Source organism: Equus przewalskii, chromosome 14 (assembly GCF_037783145.1).
Source record: "Equus przewalskii isolate Varuska chromosome 14, EquPr2, whole genome shotgun sequence".
NCBI lineage: Eukaryota > Metazoa > Chordata > Mammalia > Perissodactyla > Equidae > Equus > Equus przewalskii.
Window position 1 is genome coordinate 11734669 of NC_091844.1, and position 18029 is coordinate 11752697.

At 56.0% G+C, this 18029-nt stretch overlaps 1 protein-coding gene across 5 annotated transcripts in view; it reads left to right on the forward strand.

Moving 5' to 3' along the window:
- Window positions 1–14684, forward strand: part of FAM178B (family with sequence similarity 178 member B) — a 101038-nt gene extending 86354 nt beyond the window's left edge. For all 5 annotated transcript variants that reach the window (XM_008536032.2, XM_070573541.1, XM_008536031.2 and 2 more), the window contains 3 exons: window positions 12418–12495; window positions 12799–12951; window positions 14320–14684. In XM_008536032.2, coding sequence (XP_008534254.1) covers window positions 12418–12495; window positions 12799–12951; window positions 14320–14352 — 264 coding nt within the window. In that variant the 3' untranslated portion in view covers window positions 14353–14684. The remainder of the gene's footprint in view (window positions 1–12417; window positions 12496–12798; window positions 12952–14319) is intronic.
- The last annotated feature ends 3345 nt before the right edge of the window (window positions 14685–18029 follow it).

Sequence of the window (18029 nt, forward strand, 5' to 3'; positions counted from 1 at the left end):
AATGGCCCATTTGGCCTGGAAACATGGAGGGGCCGGCGTGTCTCAGCAGGGTGCCCCAAAAGTGCTGGGTTTGCTGGTCCAGGGCAGTGGGAGGGGCCCGTGAGGCCAAGGCAGCTCTCACGTGCTTTTGCTGCAGCTCAGGCCCACCTGGGATTGGTCCTGGTGGTGGGCACGGGTGGTCTGCACAGAAATGTGAATTGTTCTGTTTCCCTGGGCCAGGTACTGTTCTGACCGGAAGGGGCCAGGTGGGGCAGGTGGCTGGGCTCCCACAGCCCAGCCTCACTCCCACCTCAGCCGACTGACTCCTCATTAGGCCCGAGCATGTTTCATCTTCAAAGATGATCAGGCTATTCACCAGCCAAAAAGAGCAGCGGCGTCATCTACCCTGTTTTACAGGGAGTGGTGGTCTGGGCTGTGGCTGGGCCTTTTATCCCCAGAGCTTAAAGTCTGCCTTCTTTCTCCTTGAGATGCAGTGGGGAAACTAAGGCCAGAGTGAAGTTGGCCCGAGGTGACCAAGCCTGGAGGAAATGGGGATGGGCCCTTTCCCAGCCCTTGGGGCGCAGTGTCGAGCCCCATCCCCCAGGCCCTGCTCACTCCTGTCTGGGAGATTTCCTGCCCGACTGCTGGGTCACAGCCCTCCTCCAGCCCTGCAGATCAACACTTCTGCCAGGCTCTGCTCCCCATGGTCTCCCCACCTCCTCTCTGCCTGGTCCAGTCTCCTCCCTCCCCTGGGAAGCTCCCAGCCTTCTTTCCCTCCCTGTCCTGCCTTCCCAGGAGGCTGGGAGAGCTGCTTTCTGGTGCCCAAGACATGACTCCCTCTCCTCACTGATGTCTTACCTTTGCAGTTGTCCCTTTCCTTGTCTGCCTCCCCAGCTAGACTGTGGGCACAGCTGGTGTCTCTCAGCATAGCATGGTATTTTTGGCACTAGATGAGTGAATGAATGAATGAATGCACTTTTAATTCCTCTCTCCCTCTCTTCTTCCACCCCACTCTGGCCATCTTGCCCCCTTCTGGAAACCTCTGTCTGTCTGCACACCCCTGACCAGCCTCTGCGTGTCAGCCCCCTTGTTTCTTACTGTCCGTGTTTCATTACTGCTCCAAGAGTTTATAGCCTGGATTCTCCCACTGGAGGCCCTTGACTTCAGAAGTGTCACCTGCCTACGTGAGACCCAATCAGAGCACGTTGTTTGTAACTATGAGCTCATGAGATTCCTGCCTAGGAAAGCGAACCACCAGGTACAGCAAAGGAAGCCACACGCTCCTGCTGCAGCACTACGGTCACCGGCCGGCCAGCGGGTACAGGTGGGAGGCTGGAGAGGAGGCCGGGGCAGGGTTCCTGTGCGGGCTGTTTGTCCTGGCAGAGTCAGAGTCACGGAGTGTCCCAGCAAGTCTCTGCAGAGCTTGTGTGCAGGAGAAGAGTGCTACTTCTCACCAGGATGATTAGAACACCTCCAGCAGCTTAAAGTGCTTGTGGGTAAAGAAACGGTTGCTCAGCCTCCTGGTGGTTCTTGGTGGCCCTGTGCTTGCCTGGTTTGAGAGGGGTTCTCCAAGAGGAGAATAAACATGTAGGTCAGACAGATTTTCGGAGGTCTGAGACAGATCCGTGAGAGGCGGGGGTGCCCTGTGTATCTGTGGAAGGCAGGAGAGGATGACTCCATGCAGGAGGATCCTCTGAGAGTTGGCCTCCATGTGCTTCCCTCTGCCCACGGATCCCAGTTCTGCAGGAGCCCTGCGCCACTCCAGGCCTCCGTGTGTGACACTGTCCTTTGGGCCCTGGTGCAGACAGACAGACGCGTAACTGCACTGAATGGGCTTCTGTCTCCCCGAAGCTGCCAACTCAGCCTTCTGACCCAGAACCAGGGGCTTCCTGGGCTTCCCATTTCCTTTTAGTAACTTGTGTAAACCGTATCTGGCCAGATCTTGTCTGGTTGCGTTCTGCCCAGTCTCAGGGTCTGGCCCATTCGCTTCATGGAAGTGACTGCCCTTTCGGTCTTGTCAAAGCTTGTCATGTGTTGTCTTCTACTCACCACACTTTCCTGCTGTTTCTTGCTTTCCCTCTGGCCCTTTGCTGCATGGATGCTATAGTGAAGGGATTTTTTGGTTTTGTTTTTTCCCCTAAGGATTTGGAAGGTATACAGAATCAGAATCTTTATGGTGAGGTGGAAGTTTTTCCCGAGTTTGGTTAAATTTGGGAACTTTGAGGAAGTTTACTGTCTCTCATTGTGTGGAAAGAAAATGCAGGTCCACATAGTGGGGAGTCCCAGAATTGGGGCTGCGTTGAGGCCCTAGGAGCTGGCTCCCTGGGCACGTCCACCTCACAGCCCAGTGAGTGTCCTCATGGGATGGACGGCCTGGGGCCAGTGAGGGCTGTGCATCTGCAATGGTCCCCGTCTCCCCGGGGCCAGCTCTGAGAGGCCACACCACCCAGCCGGAGCCTGGCCGACTACAGGTGGCTCCTGTCAGCTTCCTCACCATGCACAATGCCTACGGTCCATCTCTGTGCTCACGAGGCTTGGGGTGGCTTGTTTATAGAAGTGTGTGTGTAAAGAGTTGATTTTGTGGGGCTGGGCATGTGCTCGAGCTTGGGTGATGCTGTGAGGTCAAGGCCACCATGCTGCACAGACTCCTTTGAGCTCACTCCTGGGGTCTCTGCACATTGTCTGCAGAGGGCGTGGGCCGGCCACTTGTTTGTGTATCTGTGTGTCCGTGTGTATGTGAGTGTGTGTTGTGTGCATCTCCTGTATCTCTTTGTAGTGTGCCCATGTGTTACTAGAGTTAACAAACAAGTTTTACCACTTTTGCTCCAGCTACTGCAACTACAGCTGGCCTATCCCTGTGTTGGGTGACCCTGCCAAGAGCTGCCTTAAGTGACTGGGGTGTGGTTTGGGAGGTTGTGGGGAGAAGGCAGGGAGGGTGCTGCTGCCCTTGGTGGCTCTGTGCTTGCCTCTGCACCTCCTGCTGGCACTAAACACTAGCAAGGGGAGGTGGACTTCCTCAGGCTTGGCTTGAGCCCAGGCCCCTTGCCCTATGTCCCCCAGAAGGACAGGTAGAGCAAGAACCTCTCCCTCCCCCCTCCACTTTCTGCCTTCTCCCCTACAAGTGCTTTCCTTCCTGCCCCTCACCCTGCACCTTAGGGAGAGCCAAGCCCCGCAGGGCTGATGACCTTGGTCAGGCTGAGATTAGGAATGTTACAAGGAAACTGACTGGTTTGGGGAACAGAAAATGGATATTCAGGGCTCCTGAGTCCCTCCCTTGACTAGTCTGTGGTAGGTTCCTCCTGACTTCCTCCAAAATGAGGAACACGAGACATCTTTTGAAATAAACCTCAAAGAGATGACAGGAAGCTGACCCTAAGGGGAGACCTGTGACCAGCCGCATGTCACATCCACCTAAGTGGCCGCTGAGCCTCTTCAGAATGGTATCTGTGAGCTTCTGAAGGACAGGCAGGCCCAGGCCCAGGCCAGCTTTGTTTGGGTCTCAGGAATTCTGGCTTCTTTGCAGGTGTCTGATCAGGGCTTGAAGTGACCGAGTGAAGCTGGGGGGACAGCATGGATTCTTCAGTCAGCTTTGGTTCAAGCCAAGCTAGCTCACTAGCTTGAGTCCTCAGCTGTTTCTGTGCTTGCTCTCTGCCCACCCCCACCCCCAGGTCCAGTCCTCTTCAGGGCCCTGCAGGGGTCCCTCCCCTAGGTACAGTCCTTACCCCATACGGGGGACTCAGTTACTTTTCACCTAACACCCTACCTGGGCCTCTTTGTCCTTCAAGTCCTCCTGGACAGCTCTGTGACTGTCTTCTTCCCATCCTTACTTAGGAAAAAGTGATCTCTAGTGCCTGTCCCATCGTATTAGAACCCTGCCGTCCACGGCCTCATCAGCTGGCCCTACTTCGTCCATGTGGCTTTTCTCCTGCAAATCCAGCCACACCATTTGATTCTGAGCAGTGGAAGTCTTTCCCAGAAACCCTCCATTCTCAGGCCCGTGACTGTACTCCTGCTGTTCCTCCTTCCTGGCAATGCCTGGCCTGTCTCTCCTATCTTTGGATTCCCGTCTGTTCACCCCAACTTGTGGCTTGTCCACATGTTGCTTCACACACCTAAACAGAGTTGTCTTCAAAGACCGGGTCCAGAGTCCATCTCAACCACATCCCCCAGACTCCCATCGAAATGCCTTACCCTTCCCCACCTCCCCTGTACCCAGCCCCCCCGACTCTGCCTCTTCTCCCAGCCCTGAGTGTGGGTGGAAGAGCAGTGCCTTCAAAGAGCTGCGTCTGAGTGGCTTGGGCTCAGCTCTGCCAGGCCCCTGCTGGGGACTAGGAAGAGAGTGTGAGGTCCCTCACTTGCTGTCCTTAGTCTGGAAGAGCAGTTGCCAGGCAGACCACCACCTTTTCTGACCCTTCTTCCCTTTCTGTGCCAGGACTCTGTAGTGATGGAAACACAAATCCACATCTGAAAGGCCCTGGGACAGTTTGTTAGGCTCTGCTGGACCAGGGGCCAAGCTATATCATGAAGCCTCAGTGTTGCTCTCTGCATCTCTCGGCTCTGCCCCTTGGTGCATTCCCACACAGTCTTTCCCTGCCGGTTCTGAGAAACTCTGGGCTTACATCCTTTCCTTAGCAACCCTAACCAGGGAGCCAGGAAGAGCTGCTGTTTTAGAGTCCTAACCAGAGTCCTAGAGTTGAGTCTCATTGGCTTGGCTTGGGTCATGTGCTCATCCCTAAGCCAGTCGCATAGCCAGGCACACAGTGATTGGCTAGCCTAGGTCATATGTCTTCCCCTGGAGTCAGAGCTGAAGTCACCACTGTGGAACAACATGGCCTGAGTTTGGGTGATAGAAGGCTGGGACACCCTGACAAAGGAGGGGGCAGGATCCTGAGCACCTGGAAACCTTAGACGTCCAGGGCATACCCCTGGTCTTCAGCCATGGCAGTGGCCCTACACTCTGATATCCGTGGGAAGTGTAAGAAGGGCAGTGTCTCCCAGGCTCCAGCCATGCCAACATGCCAGGAGACAATTCAGCAAGTAAGATAAGAAAGAGAAGGGAGGAAGCCATTGCTTTTGAGGAAATGGCTTTTGAGGAAGCCTCTGCTCTGTGCTGAGCCCCTGGAGATGCCCGTGCCAAGCTCCTGGCTGGTTTCAGTGGCTCCTCCAGCACTGACACCCATGTCCTGATGTGCACATGCACACCCAGTTGTAGATTCTCAAACATATACACCGAGAATCTCGTCCCTCTCTGGACAACCAGCAGAGCTGAGTTTCCGGTCCACATCCCCCCAGGGTCAGGGTCTCTAGTCCCAGCTGGAGGAGCAGGAAGAGCCAGCCAGTCCCCTCCTGTCATCTTCCCCACCCCCCAGGGCCAGCAGGAAGCCAGAAAGGAAGGGTGGGCTGGGTGGGAGCACTGTACAAGGGTTTGCCTACAGCCCCTTGGTTCCTCCCAGCAGCAGACATGGGAATGGGTCAGATGCTCTGAGATAACCTCCCTGCAGCAGATCCACAGGAACAGAAAGCCCACAGCCTTCCTGCTTTTGTCCCAACTCCATCTCTTTCCCACCTCGGCCCCACTGTGCTATGGCCTACTTGTCCCGTCGTATGCCCAGTAGCAATAGCAGGGGCCAGGGCTGCTCGGGGTATAATCCCAAATTCGGGTTAGAGCTTAAAAGAGAATCCTTCTGTCTCTTGTGAGTGAGTTCCAGATCTCAGGTCTCTGAACTCACTTTCTCTGGGCAGCTAGAAGTGTAGGTGAGGGGCTCATCTTCTGAGGAATCTGAAGAGGTGGACACAAGCTGGAGCCCCGAGGTCCTCCAGCAGCCTTGGCAGAGACGTCCCACCTCTTCACCCAGCAGGGGCCCTGAGAGCCACTTTCCAGGCAGTGGCTGTTCCCAGCACCTGAGCCAGAAGTCCTGTTTCTGTCCAGATGCTGCCAGCCTGTCTCCCATCACCCTTAGCTGGCCTCATCTCGGCTCCATGTTTAGGGCTCCACCCACCCCTGCATCCAGGCAGGCACTTTCATTTACAGAATGGAGGGTCCGGCCTCACAAACCCAGGGCTGAGTCTGACAGGCCCCCCCTGTGGCATCTGCTCCCTGACCGCTCTGCCCCATGGTCTCTCTGCCCTGTGCCTTCAGGAACCCTGGGCAGGAAGAGGTGCTGGGTCACGCCTCATTTCCTAGTGAGCAGTCGTAGGTCCTCGTCATTTCCTTCTTACTAGGACTTATGGCTGATGACCTGTCCTGGTTGGAGTCACTTCCAGACCCAGCTTTCCTTTGGGCACAGCCCTCTGCTTCCTGCTTTAGTGCCTACCCCAGCCAAGCTCAGGGAGTGGAACCTTGGAGCAGGGCCCGCATGGGCAAGAGAAGTAGGTCATGCAGTTTGCTCATGGCGGGCAAGGAAGAAATAGTGCCCAGAGATGATGGCAGGTGCCACACTCAGGACGGGTCCAGGCAGGGTTCACCTAGGAAAATGCGTCCCCTCTCATCGTGTGTTCTGGTGGACACCTAGCCAGGCAAGCTTCAGCTCTCTCACCAGGCTGAGGCTCTTGGTCTTGGCCCGCAAGTAGCCCTACCTCAGGATTACTCATCCCTGCTGATTTTGGTTGCTACTTGCCCTGCCTGTGGTGGAGTACCTAGACCATGCCCTTGGGGCTCAGGCTTGGGACCCAGGAGCAGCCTACCCTCTCCCTCCCTGTCCTGCCTCCCCTTGGGCTCTTGTTGTGCAATGCAGGGGGATGTCACAGTGTGACATTCCCTTTAGGAAACACACACACGCATGCACCCACACACATGCATGGGGAGCTTGTCCAGCTAAAGAAAGAGAGTACACATGTCTGCTTCAGACCTAAGCCTTCTTGGAGATGGGCATGCTGTCAGCGGACCTCACTAAGCTCAGCTCTATCTGCTGATAGCGGGGCTCACCAGGCCCTCTCTGCCAGTCCCGCTGGGTCAGGGCACTGTGAAGTGGTGCTATGGATTTATGTTTAATTAAAAGAAGAAGGAAAGAAAGAAAGAAAAAGGATTCATCGGGCCCAGCTCTAGCATCCAGTCTGAAGTATGTCAAGGTGGACCAGCTCAGCTTCAGTCTTTCCCGGACTCCGTTGGTTCTAGAGTTGACCTCCAGCACATGTGCATGTAGCTAAGTGTCTCAGAGGAACAGGCCCCCTGAGAGGACCCACACATGGCAGTGATGGGACCCATGGCAGAATTCTCCTCCTGGGGTCAATTGTCAGGCTAGGCTGTACCTCCAGACTCTAGATGGGGCTGAGAGCAACCCAGCCAGATGGTGACTGAACTCAGGTCCCTGGGGCAGCCACCACCCGGAGCCTGTGGGCAAGGAGAGGTGAAACCAAAGGAGCTGCTCTGGGGTCCTGACATTCCAGGCAGGGAACCCAGGACCAGTAGGATCCAAGGCCAGCTTCCTGAGTGGGAGCTGGGGACACCTGCAGAGTGCGCCCCTGGGCCCCAGCAGCCTGGCTGGGAGGGCCGTGTCCTCTGGGTCAGTCTCTGTCCTCCTCAGCAGCTGTTCCTGGGTCAGCCGTGGTTCTTCCTCCGCTCCCCAGCCCCCACAGCAGCTGCCCCAGAGCCTGGCTGGACCTGCTCCCACCGGATCCTCCTGCCAGTGGCAAGATCTACCGTCCCCACCCAGCCTGGCAGCCTGCAGGGAAAGGGCTTGGTTTGAAGACTCGCCTGGGGGAAGACTGGATTCTTGGTCGTGACCGGAGATGGGAGAAACCAAAGTGTTCTGGCCAGAGCGTGGGGCTTCCTGGGAGATCCTCTCCCTCCTCCTTTCTGCCCTTTTTTAGCATAAATAACCCAGGCCACAGCCTGCTTCCTTGGCATTAGCTAGAGGGGAATTTTCTAAAGGATGAAGTTCTTGGGAAATGCCTACCCTTTTTCCCTTTCGTCTTATGACGAAAGTGCTGCAAATGAAGACTTGGCTGGTGGTTCCTGGGGTCAGAACTAGCTGGACCAGACCAAGGAGACATTGACCTTCCCGTCCCCCTTCCCCCACACAGTGGGTGACAAGCCCCGTTGGCTGTCTCCTGTCTCTCACCCTTGTCGTCCTTCCCCAGGGAGAGGACGGGGCCCGCTTTAAGGCTCTAGAGCTAAGAAGGAGGCATCCTAACAGAACTTCTCTGAAAAGTCGGCCTGCCAAACTCGGGGGAGAGACCCAGAAAATGGAAGCTGCAGGCCTTGCTGGCCGCAGTGGCAGGGGACAACCCCGTCTTGTCGGCATTGGGTTCGGGCACGTCTGTTCCTTGCCCTCAGACTCTGCCTCTCCCCACGTAGTTGACTGAGGTTTCCCTGCCCCCATTTCCCATGGAGGCTTCTCAGCCTCGGCTCACACCGAGTGAGGGAGGTACTGGGTGGCCTGAGCTGGCAAAGCCCCATTTTTCAGACAAGATCCTGAAGGCTGGACAAGCATCGCCCCCTACTTAAGGAGTGCCTCTGCACTGCTCCTTAACCCTGAAGCAGCCCTGACTCCCCCCCTCCCTCCCCCTACACACGCCCCTAGGGACTTGGAAGGGGCCTCAGGCCTGTGGAAGGACCATCTTGCACTTCCAGCTGGGGAGGAAATGGGAGCAGGCAGGGGGCTTGGGCATTGACAACCCCCAGCCAGTTCTTGAAAGGAAAGACAGAGCCCCATGTCTCCGTGGTGCCAGCCAGGACAGGAACAGGCTTGCTAAGTTCAGGAGTTGGTCACGGCGCAACTGGAGCAGGAAACGCAGCTCTCACACCTTGCTGTTTACTTTGTGTCCTATGGGAACAGGTCAGCTCTCGCCCACCCCTGCTGGCACTCCTGGGCCCGCCTCTGGTCTCCCAGAATCCACCAGGATTTTCAGAGGAAGGAGACTCAGGTTCAGCCCCCTCCTAGCTGCAGAGCCCCAGTTTCTGTGAATGTTTGCTTCTGACCTTCATAAAAACAGGGCAGGGGAGAGGAGCCTAGGGGCTGGGGGCGAGGGTGAGGTTCAGAAGAAGCCGTACATGCGCCCTGTGCAACCCGCTGTCCCTTTGTCTGGACCAGATCAGACCCTCTGTCACCTCTCCTCCACTCTGAGACTGCAGGTGTCAGGAAGTGAGGGGAGGAGGCGGGGCTGGGCACTTCTTATGCCAATGGTGAAGCCTTTTTTCCAGAAGTACAACTACTACCAAGTAAGACTACTGCTGTCTTTGTCATGATTTCTGACCCCAGGTGGACCTTTATTCCCTTAAGTTGGCTCAGAGTCTTCCTTAAAGGGCCTCCCCTCACCTAGGAGTTGGCTCCAGGGATCACCCTCACATGCAAAGAAAAATGCATCCTCTCTCCTACCTGGTAGAGGGCAGGGATCCCCCCACCTTTGGAAAATCAGCTTATAATATGTTGTTAACAGGGCTTTTCTTCAGAACTGTTTCCTTCTTCCTATTCCTGCCCCCCACCCACCAAAACAAACACATTCAGAATCATTTTCCTGGGATTTTCCCTCCAGATTCAGTTATGGGAATCAGCATAAGGACGAAGTTGTGAAACGGTACTTGCGCATAGTCCCAGTGCTTTTTCTCCCATAAATCTCCACTGCAGTTTTCCTCCAGGGAATTCCTCAGATCCTAGGCTCACCCCCACCACGCCTCCCTCCTAGGAGGATAAACTCTGCAGGGGAAGGAGGGGTGTGAGGGGGCGGGGAGCCCAACACCCCTGGGACCGGGACTGGCCTCTGCACCCATCCCAGGGTGGCTCCGAGGTCCGTTTTAGCCCTGGGCCTTGTACACAGCACAGGGGCCTCTGAAATGCAAAGGCGTCCAACTGGGCCCCAGGCAGAGGAAGAGCCTGGGAAATATCTACAAGTGAAAGGTCTGAGGGCGCCCCCTTTCTTTCCCTCTCTGCCCCACCCCCCAGGCTTTCACACCCACCCCCTATAGACGGGCCCCTTTCCCAGCCATCCTCTGACCTACTGATAGCTCCACCACCCTTGGAGATTTTCTTTGGCATCTCCTGCCACCTCACCATCAGCTTGTTCAACACCCTCTCAAAAAGGGGTGTTGGTCCTGGGAGCTCTGCTGCTTGTCAAGGTCATGTCCCGCTCCCTTGCCCTGCACCCACCCCAAACGCAACTAGACTCAGTCAGTTATAAATGGCATGGTCTTGTTAAAAATTAATTTTTAAAAACTTTCATTGTATTCTGATTATAGGAGTAAAGCGCACACATTGTAGAGAAACGATCTTAAAAAGAAAAAAAAAAAGATGAAGAAGGATGTCCTATAATCCTTTCTCTCAGCCAGAGCTGCATTTTCCCTCTGGTGTATTCCATCCCAACCGATTCTATCACCTGCTTCTCCCAGGCGCCCCCAGTCTGTCCCTGACATCCCAGCCTGCCTGCTCGAGATCCTTGAGTGGCCTCCTCGGCCCACAGTCCAGACCCTCTGCTGCCAGCCCTGTCCTCAGGGCACCCCTTCCCTTCCCCCTGCTCCAGCCTAGCCAGCCACCTGGCGGTCAGTCCCCCAGCATGCCCTGCCTCTGTTTCTTGCATCAGCCCTGGGATCTGTCTGGTTTTGTAATCTCCACCCCAGCCCCGCCCCCACAGGGCCACCTTCACCTGAAATTCCACTGTTCCTTTGAGGCCTGGTTTAGCGTAGTCACTTCCTCCCTGAAGCCATCTGAGTTGCACTCCACCACCACCCCCCCCCCCAAAAACCTAGAAGGACCCTTTCTTCTTTTGGTCCATGGGGAAGCTGAGATTCAGTATTTGTTGACCCAGTGATTGCCTTTCTGAAGTGTCTTTCTCCCTGTAATGTCTGAGTGTTTGTGGCTGTGTCTTAGTCAAGGTACAGTGTCTGGCACACAGGCCTGAACCTGCTTTATGAGGGGAGGTGTGAGCCATTGCCAGGACTGCAGACTTTGGAAGGAGTTCTGAATGCTGTGGCCCTCTCTAGAGCAGGGCCAGGCTGGGGAAGGGGAACCTGTGGGAAGCAGCAGCTTGCTAGCCAGCCAGCCCACTGGGGGACTCGGGCACAGGCACAGGCGGCTGCAGGACCTGGCAGGGGGAGCTGGCTCAGAGAAGCTGCATCTTCCCCAGCCCAGGCAGCACGCCTGGAGGCACACCCTGTGGGCCCCCCAGCTGTCCCCACTGCGTCTTCTCTGTGCCTGCGGTGTGCAGTGCTGCTCACCTGGCCAGCCAGTGGGGTCAGGGCACCTTGGGCCTCAGCTGTTGTGCTAAAGAACAGGCTGAGTTCTGGGCAGGGCAGGTGCTGCTGGGGGAGGGGCAGGTGGCCCCCATCCTCAGGATTTTGCACCATGGTATTTGAGTTCAAGAAGACAGTATTCCATAGTGCCAAGTCTAGGACCCTCAGAAATGGTTCTTGCTTCTGTCCTAAGGAGGCTGCTGGGTCTGTGCAAAGAGGCGGCCGCTGTTTCTGGGGCACTGCCTGGTGCTCTAAGAGGGGAGGATGATAAGTAAGGGCAGGGGAAGTGGGGGGATGGGGGAGCCTTGGGCTGGTTCTAAGCTCCAACTGTGTTATCACCATGCTTGCGCACTGCGGGCCTGCCTCTCCCATCCCAGCTCAGCCTCAGGGCTGGTTATCTGCCCTGGGCACGATGATGGGGTTGTTTCCTGCCACCCGCCCCATCTTAGACATAAGGAGTCTGAAGGGGATGGGCAGCAGGCTCCTCTGAGTGGGGGAGGGGCATGCCCACAGGCAGGAGTTGAGAGTGCCAGGAGCAGGCTGTGTTCACATTAGAGCCTCGCGTGTCTTTGGGGTGCTCCCTGTACCTTGCTTTCTCTGCACAGCAGGTGAATGTCCCATAAATGAATGGGCACCAACAGAGTCCAAGGGCACCTTGGGATCAAACCATTCTCTGATCAGATGGAATTGGCCTTTGTCCTGTTTTCACCCCTCAGGGTATCCATCCGGCAAGAGTGAGGGTATGAACCGATGGGTAAGGTGCACAGATGCTCAACCCAAACTGTTTCCATCAGCCTCCCTCTCGTCGCCTCCCTCCTCATGTGAACAAGGTTTCCTTGTGCAGAGAGGGCTGCACATCTATCTGTGCAGGTGGTGTCCCATGAGGGGTGAACTGGGCACCCATGGGCCACATCCCACCATAGAGGATAGTGGCACCCGGTCACAGGGCCACAGGCACGGGTGCCTCAGGGAGCAGAGACCACTGACACTGAGCAGAGGTCAGAGTGAACAGGCCCCTCCCCACAACCAGCTTTCTCTGCTGGCACCCCAGGACAAGGCTGGGTGACAGAGTGGGTTTCTGGATGGCAGACATTTCTTCTTTTCCTGAAGGAAGGGAGGATAGTCATTCATCAGAGGGAGAGCTCTGAGTGAGTGGGCCCAGAGCCCTCCTTTAACATTTTGGAAACTGTCGCCCTCGGCCCACTGGGCCTGAGCACAAGGAATCTGGAAATTAAGGAGTTAGGGAAGCCTGTCTCTCTGTGCTCTCTCTCCAGGTCTGCTACCTGTGCCACAGCCTCCTGACACTGGCCGAGGTGGTGGTCAGCTGCCAGGACATTACTCCAGAGCAATGGGTGAGTCTCCCATGCGGCTGGCCTGGAGCCCAGCTGCTGTCAGGAACTGCAAAGAATGGGAGACTGAGAAAGAGGCAGGCCTAGGGAGCCAGGCCTCTTCCTTCCCCCACCATCCCAAGAGTGCTCCCTGGGGATACTGACCCGAGCCCCCGGCAGGTGCCCTGTCCCTCTCCTCCCTTTCCTGGTTGACTTCTGAGCAGCCACTCAACTGTGTCCCTCTTTTTCTCTGACTTGTTCTCCCTCCTCCCTGACTATGGATGTGCCTGGCCTGTGTCATACCCTCCCCCTCGCTCACCTCTGCAGGGGGAGCTGCAGCTGCTGTGCATGCAGTTGGACCGCCACATCAGCACCCATATCCGGGAGAGCCCCCAGGCCATGCACCGGACCAAACTCAAGGATCTGGCTGTCCAGACCTACATCCGCTGGCAGGAGCTGCTGACCCACTGCCAGCCCCAGGTGGTGCCCCCCTCAAGCCCCCAGACTTGGGAGGGGAGGGAAGTGGTCAGGCGGCTGACCAGCAACAACAGCGAGTCCACCCCAACTACAGCTGCTGAGCTCCTGGCTGGGAGATGGGTGGAGAGGGCAGTGTGGGGGAGGGTGGAGACGCCTCAGAGGACCTTCATCATCCTTATCAAGAGTCCAGTGCCTAGTGTGGGGATGTGGTGAGTGGGCTACAGAGAGGCCGACTTCTGAGCAAATGCAAAGAAAAACTTCATCCTGGAGAGGGAAGAGCCTGGGCCAGAGTACCAGTTTGTTGTGAGCAGTGCCAGGAAGGGACACCAGAGGCACCAGCTGTCCACCCTCTGCCTGCTTGTCCTGCAGCCCTGAGGCTGGGCTCCTGCTCTGCTAGGAGAAACGCTCCCAGGCTGCCCTAGTCCCTCCAATTTCTTGAGCAATAACCTCCACACACCTAATTTTCTCAGATTCTCTAGGTAATAATATTCATAGCTAATATTTATTGAATGAAGACCCTTTTCTCCATGAATCCACATAACCCCCATGGGGCAGGTATAGTTATGATCCCATTTTACAGATGAACAAGCTAACCAAAGTCACTGAGAGGTTAAATAGCTTGCCCCATCACACCCGCAGCATGTAAATGTCAGAACCAAGGCACAGAGCCAGCCTGACTCCAGGCCTGCAGACTTAAGCATCGTCCAGTCCCTACTCTGGCAGCCTCCCTTCTGGCCTCGGTCCCTCCAGCAGGCAGTACCAGCTGGCTTAGGGGCCCTCCCCTCCCCCAGCCCCCAACCCTTGATGGAGACAGCTGGGTCTGGTGAGAACTGTTTCTCCACCCACCCTCCCAGTGCTCCATGGCTCCAACTTGCCTTTCCTCCGACTTCTCCCTGCCTGTCCTTCCCTCTATAACCTCTGACTTGGGGCTGACACATCAGCCACAGGCTGTGGCTTGGGTCTCAGATTTCACAAGTCTCTGAGAAAGCTGGGGAGCAAACCTCACCCTCAATCCCCAAGGAACTAGATCACACTGGTCTCTGGTGGGAAACAAGGTGTTTGTCATGAAAAGAAAGAGAAGTGATTCGTGGCCTGGTCCAGCCAGGGGGCAGGCCCCACCTTCCTTTCACACCGCCGCCCTGGGCCTGCGAGCAGTGAGTAGAGGGAACCCAGGCAAGGCTGTGGTCAAGTGGCCTGTGGACCTGCCGTGTCCTTGCCTGCACTGTGAGCCTCAGGACTCTCGTTGCTCAGCACCTGGCGTAGAGGAGGCCAGTAGTGGATGATGAATGGATGCTGGAGAGTTGGGGAGCCTCAGGGTGCTGGGCACCAGCCGGGCCTAGCTATCGGCTTCTGTTTCCCTTCTTGCCACAGGCCCAGTACTTCAGCCCCTGGAAAGACATCTAATGGAGCAGGGCAGGGGGCCCAGGGCTATTGGCTCTGGCAGGAAGTGAACAGGGCCCAGGGAACTGGAGGAAGCGAAGAATGGACACCAGAGGAGGACCAGTCTGACGAAGCAAGAGCTGCCTGCCCCATTGCCCTGACCCTGCCGGGCGAGGGGTCCCTGTGTCTCTGCCTGGCCCACCCTCAGCTCTGCTTCCGCTCCCAGCCGTCTCCTCTTCCCCCGAGGCCTTTGTCTCCGCAGCTCTGGTTTCCCTGGGCCTCCCCACCCTCCCTCCTCTCTCTCTGTCACTAATGTGAAGTTTCTTTGTGCATACTAAAGTCTTATTTCAGTGTCAGTGGTTTAGAAGATTTCCTTCAATCCCTATCCTGAGGGCTCATGCCCAGCATCCAGTTTCCTGACATCTCTGCTTGAGCTTTGCCGTTCTCACCTCCGACAGCCCAGCCTTGTGTCTGGGTCTTCGGCCCCGCCCCCTGCAGCAGAGGGCTGTTTGTAAATCCTGAGGAAGAGCAGTTGGTTACTCCTGTGGCCCCAGAGCTGTCAGAAACCCAGGGAGCAGGGATGGGGAACATTTGTTTGGACCCGGTCTGGGACCACTCCCCACTGGCTGCCTCCACCGGGGAGGATCTACAGAATGAGATGGTGGATCAGGGCTGTAATTACACTTAATTCAGTTTATTGTTGAGCTCTGAAATCAACTCCCCAGATTTAGGAGTGAGGGGGTGGTGCCAAAAGACAATTCCAGTTACTGCTTTTGCTTTCCCTCAGCCTTACCCAAGATGAGTGTTGTGGGCCCTGATCCCTGATGGGGTGCTGGATGTCTCTGACCTGCCCACCTTGGGAAGTGAGTGGGCCCTGTGTACCCTGAGGAGATCCCTGGCATCCACTTTCTCTCTCTGCCCACTCCTCCAACCCTGAGAATCCATTTCCAGTCTCTGGCCCCTCCTGACTCTTTCTGGGTTGGGGTGGGGTTTTGCAGGGCCATAAGAGATAACAAGAAGTAGCAGAGGATGGCCTGTGCCCACTCCTCAGCTCAACCCGAGTGTCCACCAGTGGAGCTTCGCCATGGCTAGTGCTTGTGACTTCCTCTGTGTGTGTGTCCCTCTCCTTTGTACTTTCATGCCACAGGGCTCAGGGTCAGGCGGGATAACTAGGAGAGCAATTCCCACCAAATAAAGGACCTTCAGGCCAAGGGGCTCAGTTTGCAGACTTGAAATGTAGCCTGTCACTTCCTGGGGCTGCCTCCCTTGCTGGGTCCCCAGAATGCTCAGAGCCAGGGGCATCTATAATTCAGAAGGCACGAGCCCATGGCAGAGTGCTGGGTGCCGTATGGGACGTCTCCCTGCCTCCCAGCCTCTGCCAAGTGAGAGGTGGAACCCTCTGCCGGGGTGACTTGGATGCCCAGGTGACTTGCCTGAGAGTTCTGGTTTCCGTTGCTGGCTACATCACAGGCCTCCTTGGCCAGGGCACCACTGAGGCCCCAGCGGCCTCAGGTGGGCCTGAGATCCTCTGATAAGAATGGGAGGTTCTGGAGAGCCAGCCTCCTTCACGTTCCCTCAGGGCTGCCCCAGCTTCTGACACTGCACATCCTGACAGTTACTCCTCAGCTATTCAGTTTGCTCTGGAAACCTGGAAATCACCTTTGAAATTTCCCTTCTTTGTTCTCACTGCCAAGGGCAGAGAGGGAGTAGGGAGGCATGAGAGGCTGAACAGGGAGTTTCCAGTTCTCGAAGCTGCCCCTACTTCTCTGAGAAGGGGATCCAGCGGTCCATCAGCGTAGACATCTGGAGCATTTCTACTCAGGTCTGGATCTTGTTCACTGCCTCTCCTCCCCTGCTCCCCAAACACGCTCATCCCCAAGGAGAAATCGATACTAAGGAGAGAGGAGGTGTTGGTGACAACTTAGTCCCTCCAGAGACCTGGCTGTAACCTGAGCAGAGGTGTGCACTTTGAGGTCACCCAAGGGCACACAGTATCCCCTGGGACATGTAATAGGCCCTCTCTGGAACTGGCTGGGAGCTGACCAGATCTTCTAAAACTAGTCTGGGACCAGTGAGAGACTCAGCCTCCTCCGGGCCAAGAGTTCCACACTGGTGCTGGCGACTTCACCACTTGCCCTTTCCAGATCCCTGAGCCCCTGGGGAAAGGCGGAGGGACATCCTGGTTGAAGCCGCTGGAAAAGCAGCATCCGGGGCTGTGGTGACGGATGCTTTCCTGCTTCCTTTGGTGATGGTGGCAGGGAGGGGCTGGGAAGGGAAAGGCTTCCCAGGTGGGTGGCTTTGATAACTCTCTTTTAGGAGGAAGTAGAGAGAGGAAGTCCTTTTCCTATGGCCCCACTCACCTCAGTCCCCAAGCCCTCAGAAAGATCTCTGAAGGGTGGCTGACCCAGGCTTTCTCATTTCCCCTCTGTGGGTTGTCAGCAGCTCCTGGCTCCCTTGGGAGTTGGCCAGGCAATGTTGACTAGAGAGCTCCAGGATGAACCCTGGGCTCTGTCCTGTCAGAAAGCTGCCTCAGAGCTGGGGGGCAAGGAGCTCAGCTGAGAGGCACCATGACACATGACCAGTGTGGAGGACCAGGGGGGGCCTTGCTTTTCAAGTCAGACTCCTGGGCCCATCTCTGAGGGCTGGCCTGAGCTGCCAGTGCATTCTTAGAGAACCCCAGAAGGCAATGAGTACTTCTCTGTCCCTCCTTGAGTTGGGTACAAGTGGTTGAACGAATGGGGCAAGTAGGTGGGCCTGCCAAGGCCTGAGATCTGAATGGTGGGTACCTTCCATGGAATATGCCAGACAGGCCCCAGGGAGATTGATAGGTACGTGAGCCTCTTTTTTTTTTTTTTTTGGTATTAGTAACTTTTTTTTCTTAATTTAAGACCCAGGAATCCTCATTTTCTACCAGTTGTGTTTCTATTAAAAGCTATGAATCATGAGCAAGTAGTCATGCAGGAAACTTATCCCCTACCCACCTACCCGTGGAAAAGGGCAGTGCACCGCCAGAAATGGGCAAAGGCAGAAAAAGGAGGGAAGAGGGGCTGCAGTCTTGTCTTTGAGGAGTGTTTAGGAGGGAAGGGCTCCCGGCGTCAGTCAGCAGGAATGGAGAAGCCTGCCCTGAGGTTCAGAAGACTGTCCCCGCCAGTGAAACCAAACCAGCTTTTGAAACTTTCCACTGGGGCCATCTTGCAGGTGGAGCCAGGAGCTCAAGTCTCTGCCTGGTAACCCTCACACCTAGTGGGGTGGGAGGGGTGGGGGGGAGGTAAGACTTGAAGGTGAGGAAAAACAGCAGAAAATGCAGTGTTTTAGGCCTAAAACTTGTCAGGAGACACTGTCACTTAGTGGAAAGACAGAATTGGGAGTCCCAAGACCTGATTTAACATTCTGACCTTGCTAATTATCTCCTTGACTTTGGGCAGATTGCTTAATCTTTTCTCTATAAAATGGGAGAAACAATACCTACTTTTTAAAGGGTGGTCATGAGGGTGGAGTGAGAAAGTGTACGTGAAGGCAGGTTGCAAAGTCTAAAGCACAGAGCAAAGGGGAAGGGTGTTTGCGCATCAGTTCACCTGTGCTTAGACACGGGCTCTAACCTGGACAGGGGTCCCAACACCGCCTCCCTCCCTCCCTTTAGTGCCAGCTCTGTGCTGTTGGTAATTGACTTGTCCCCTATCGGTGGCATCTCCAAGGCCACA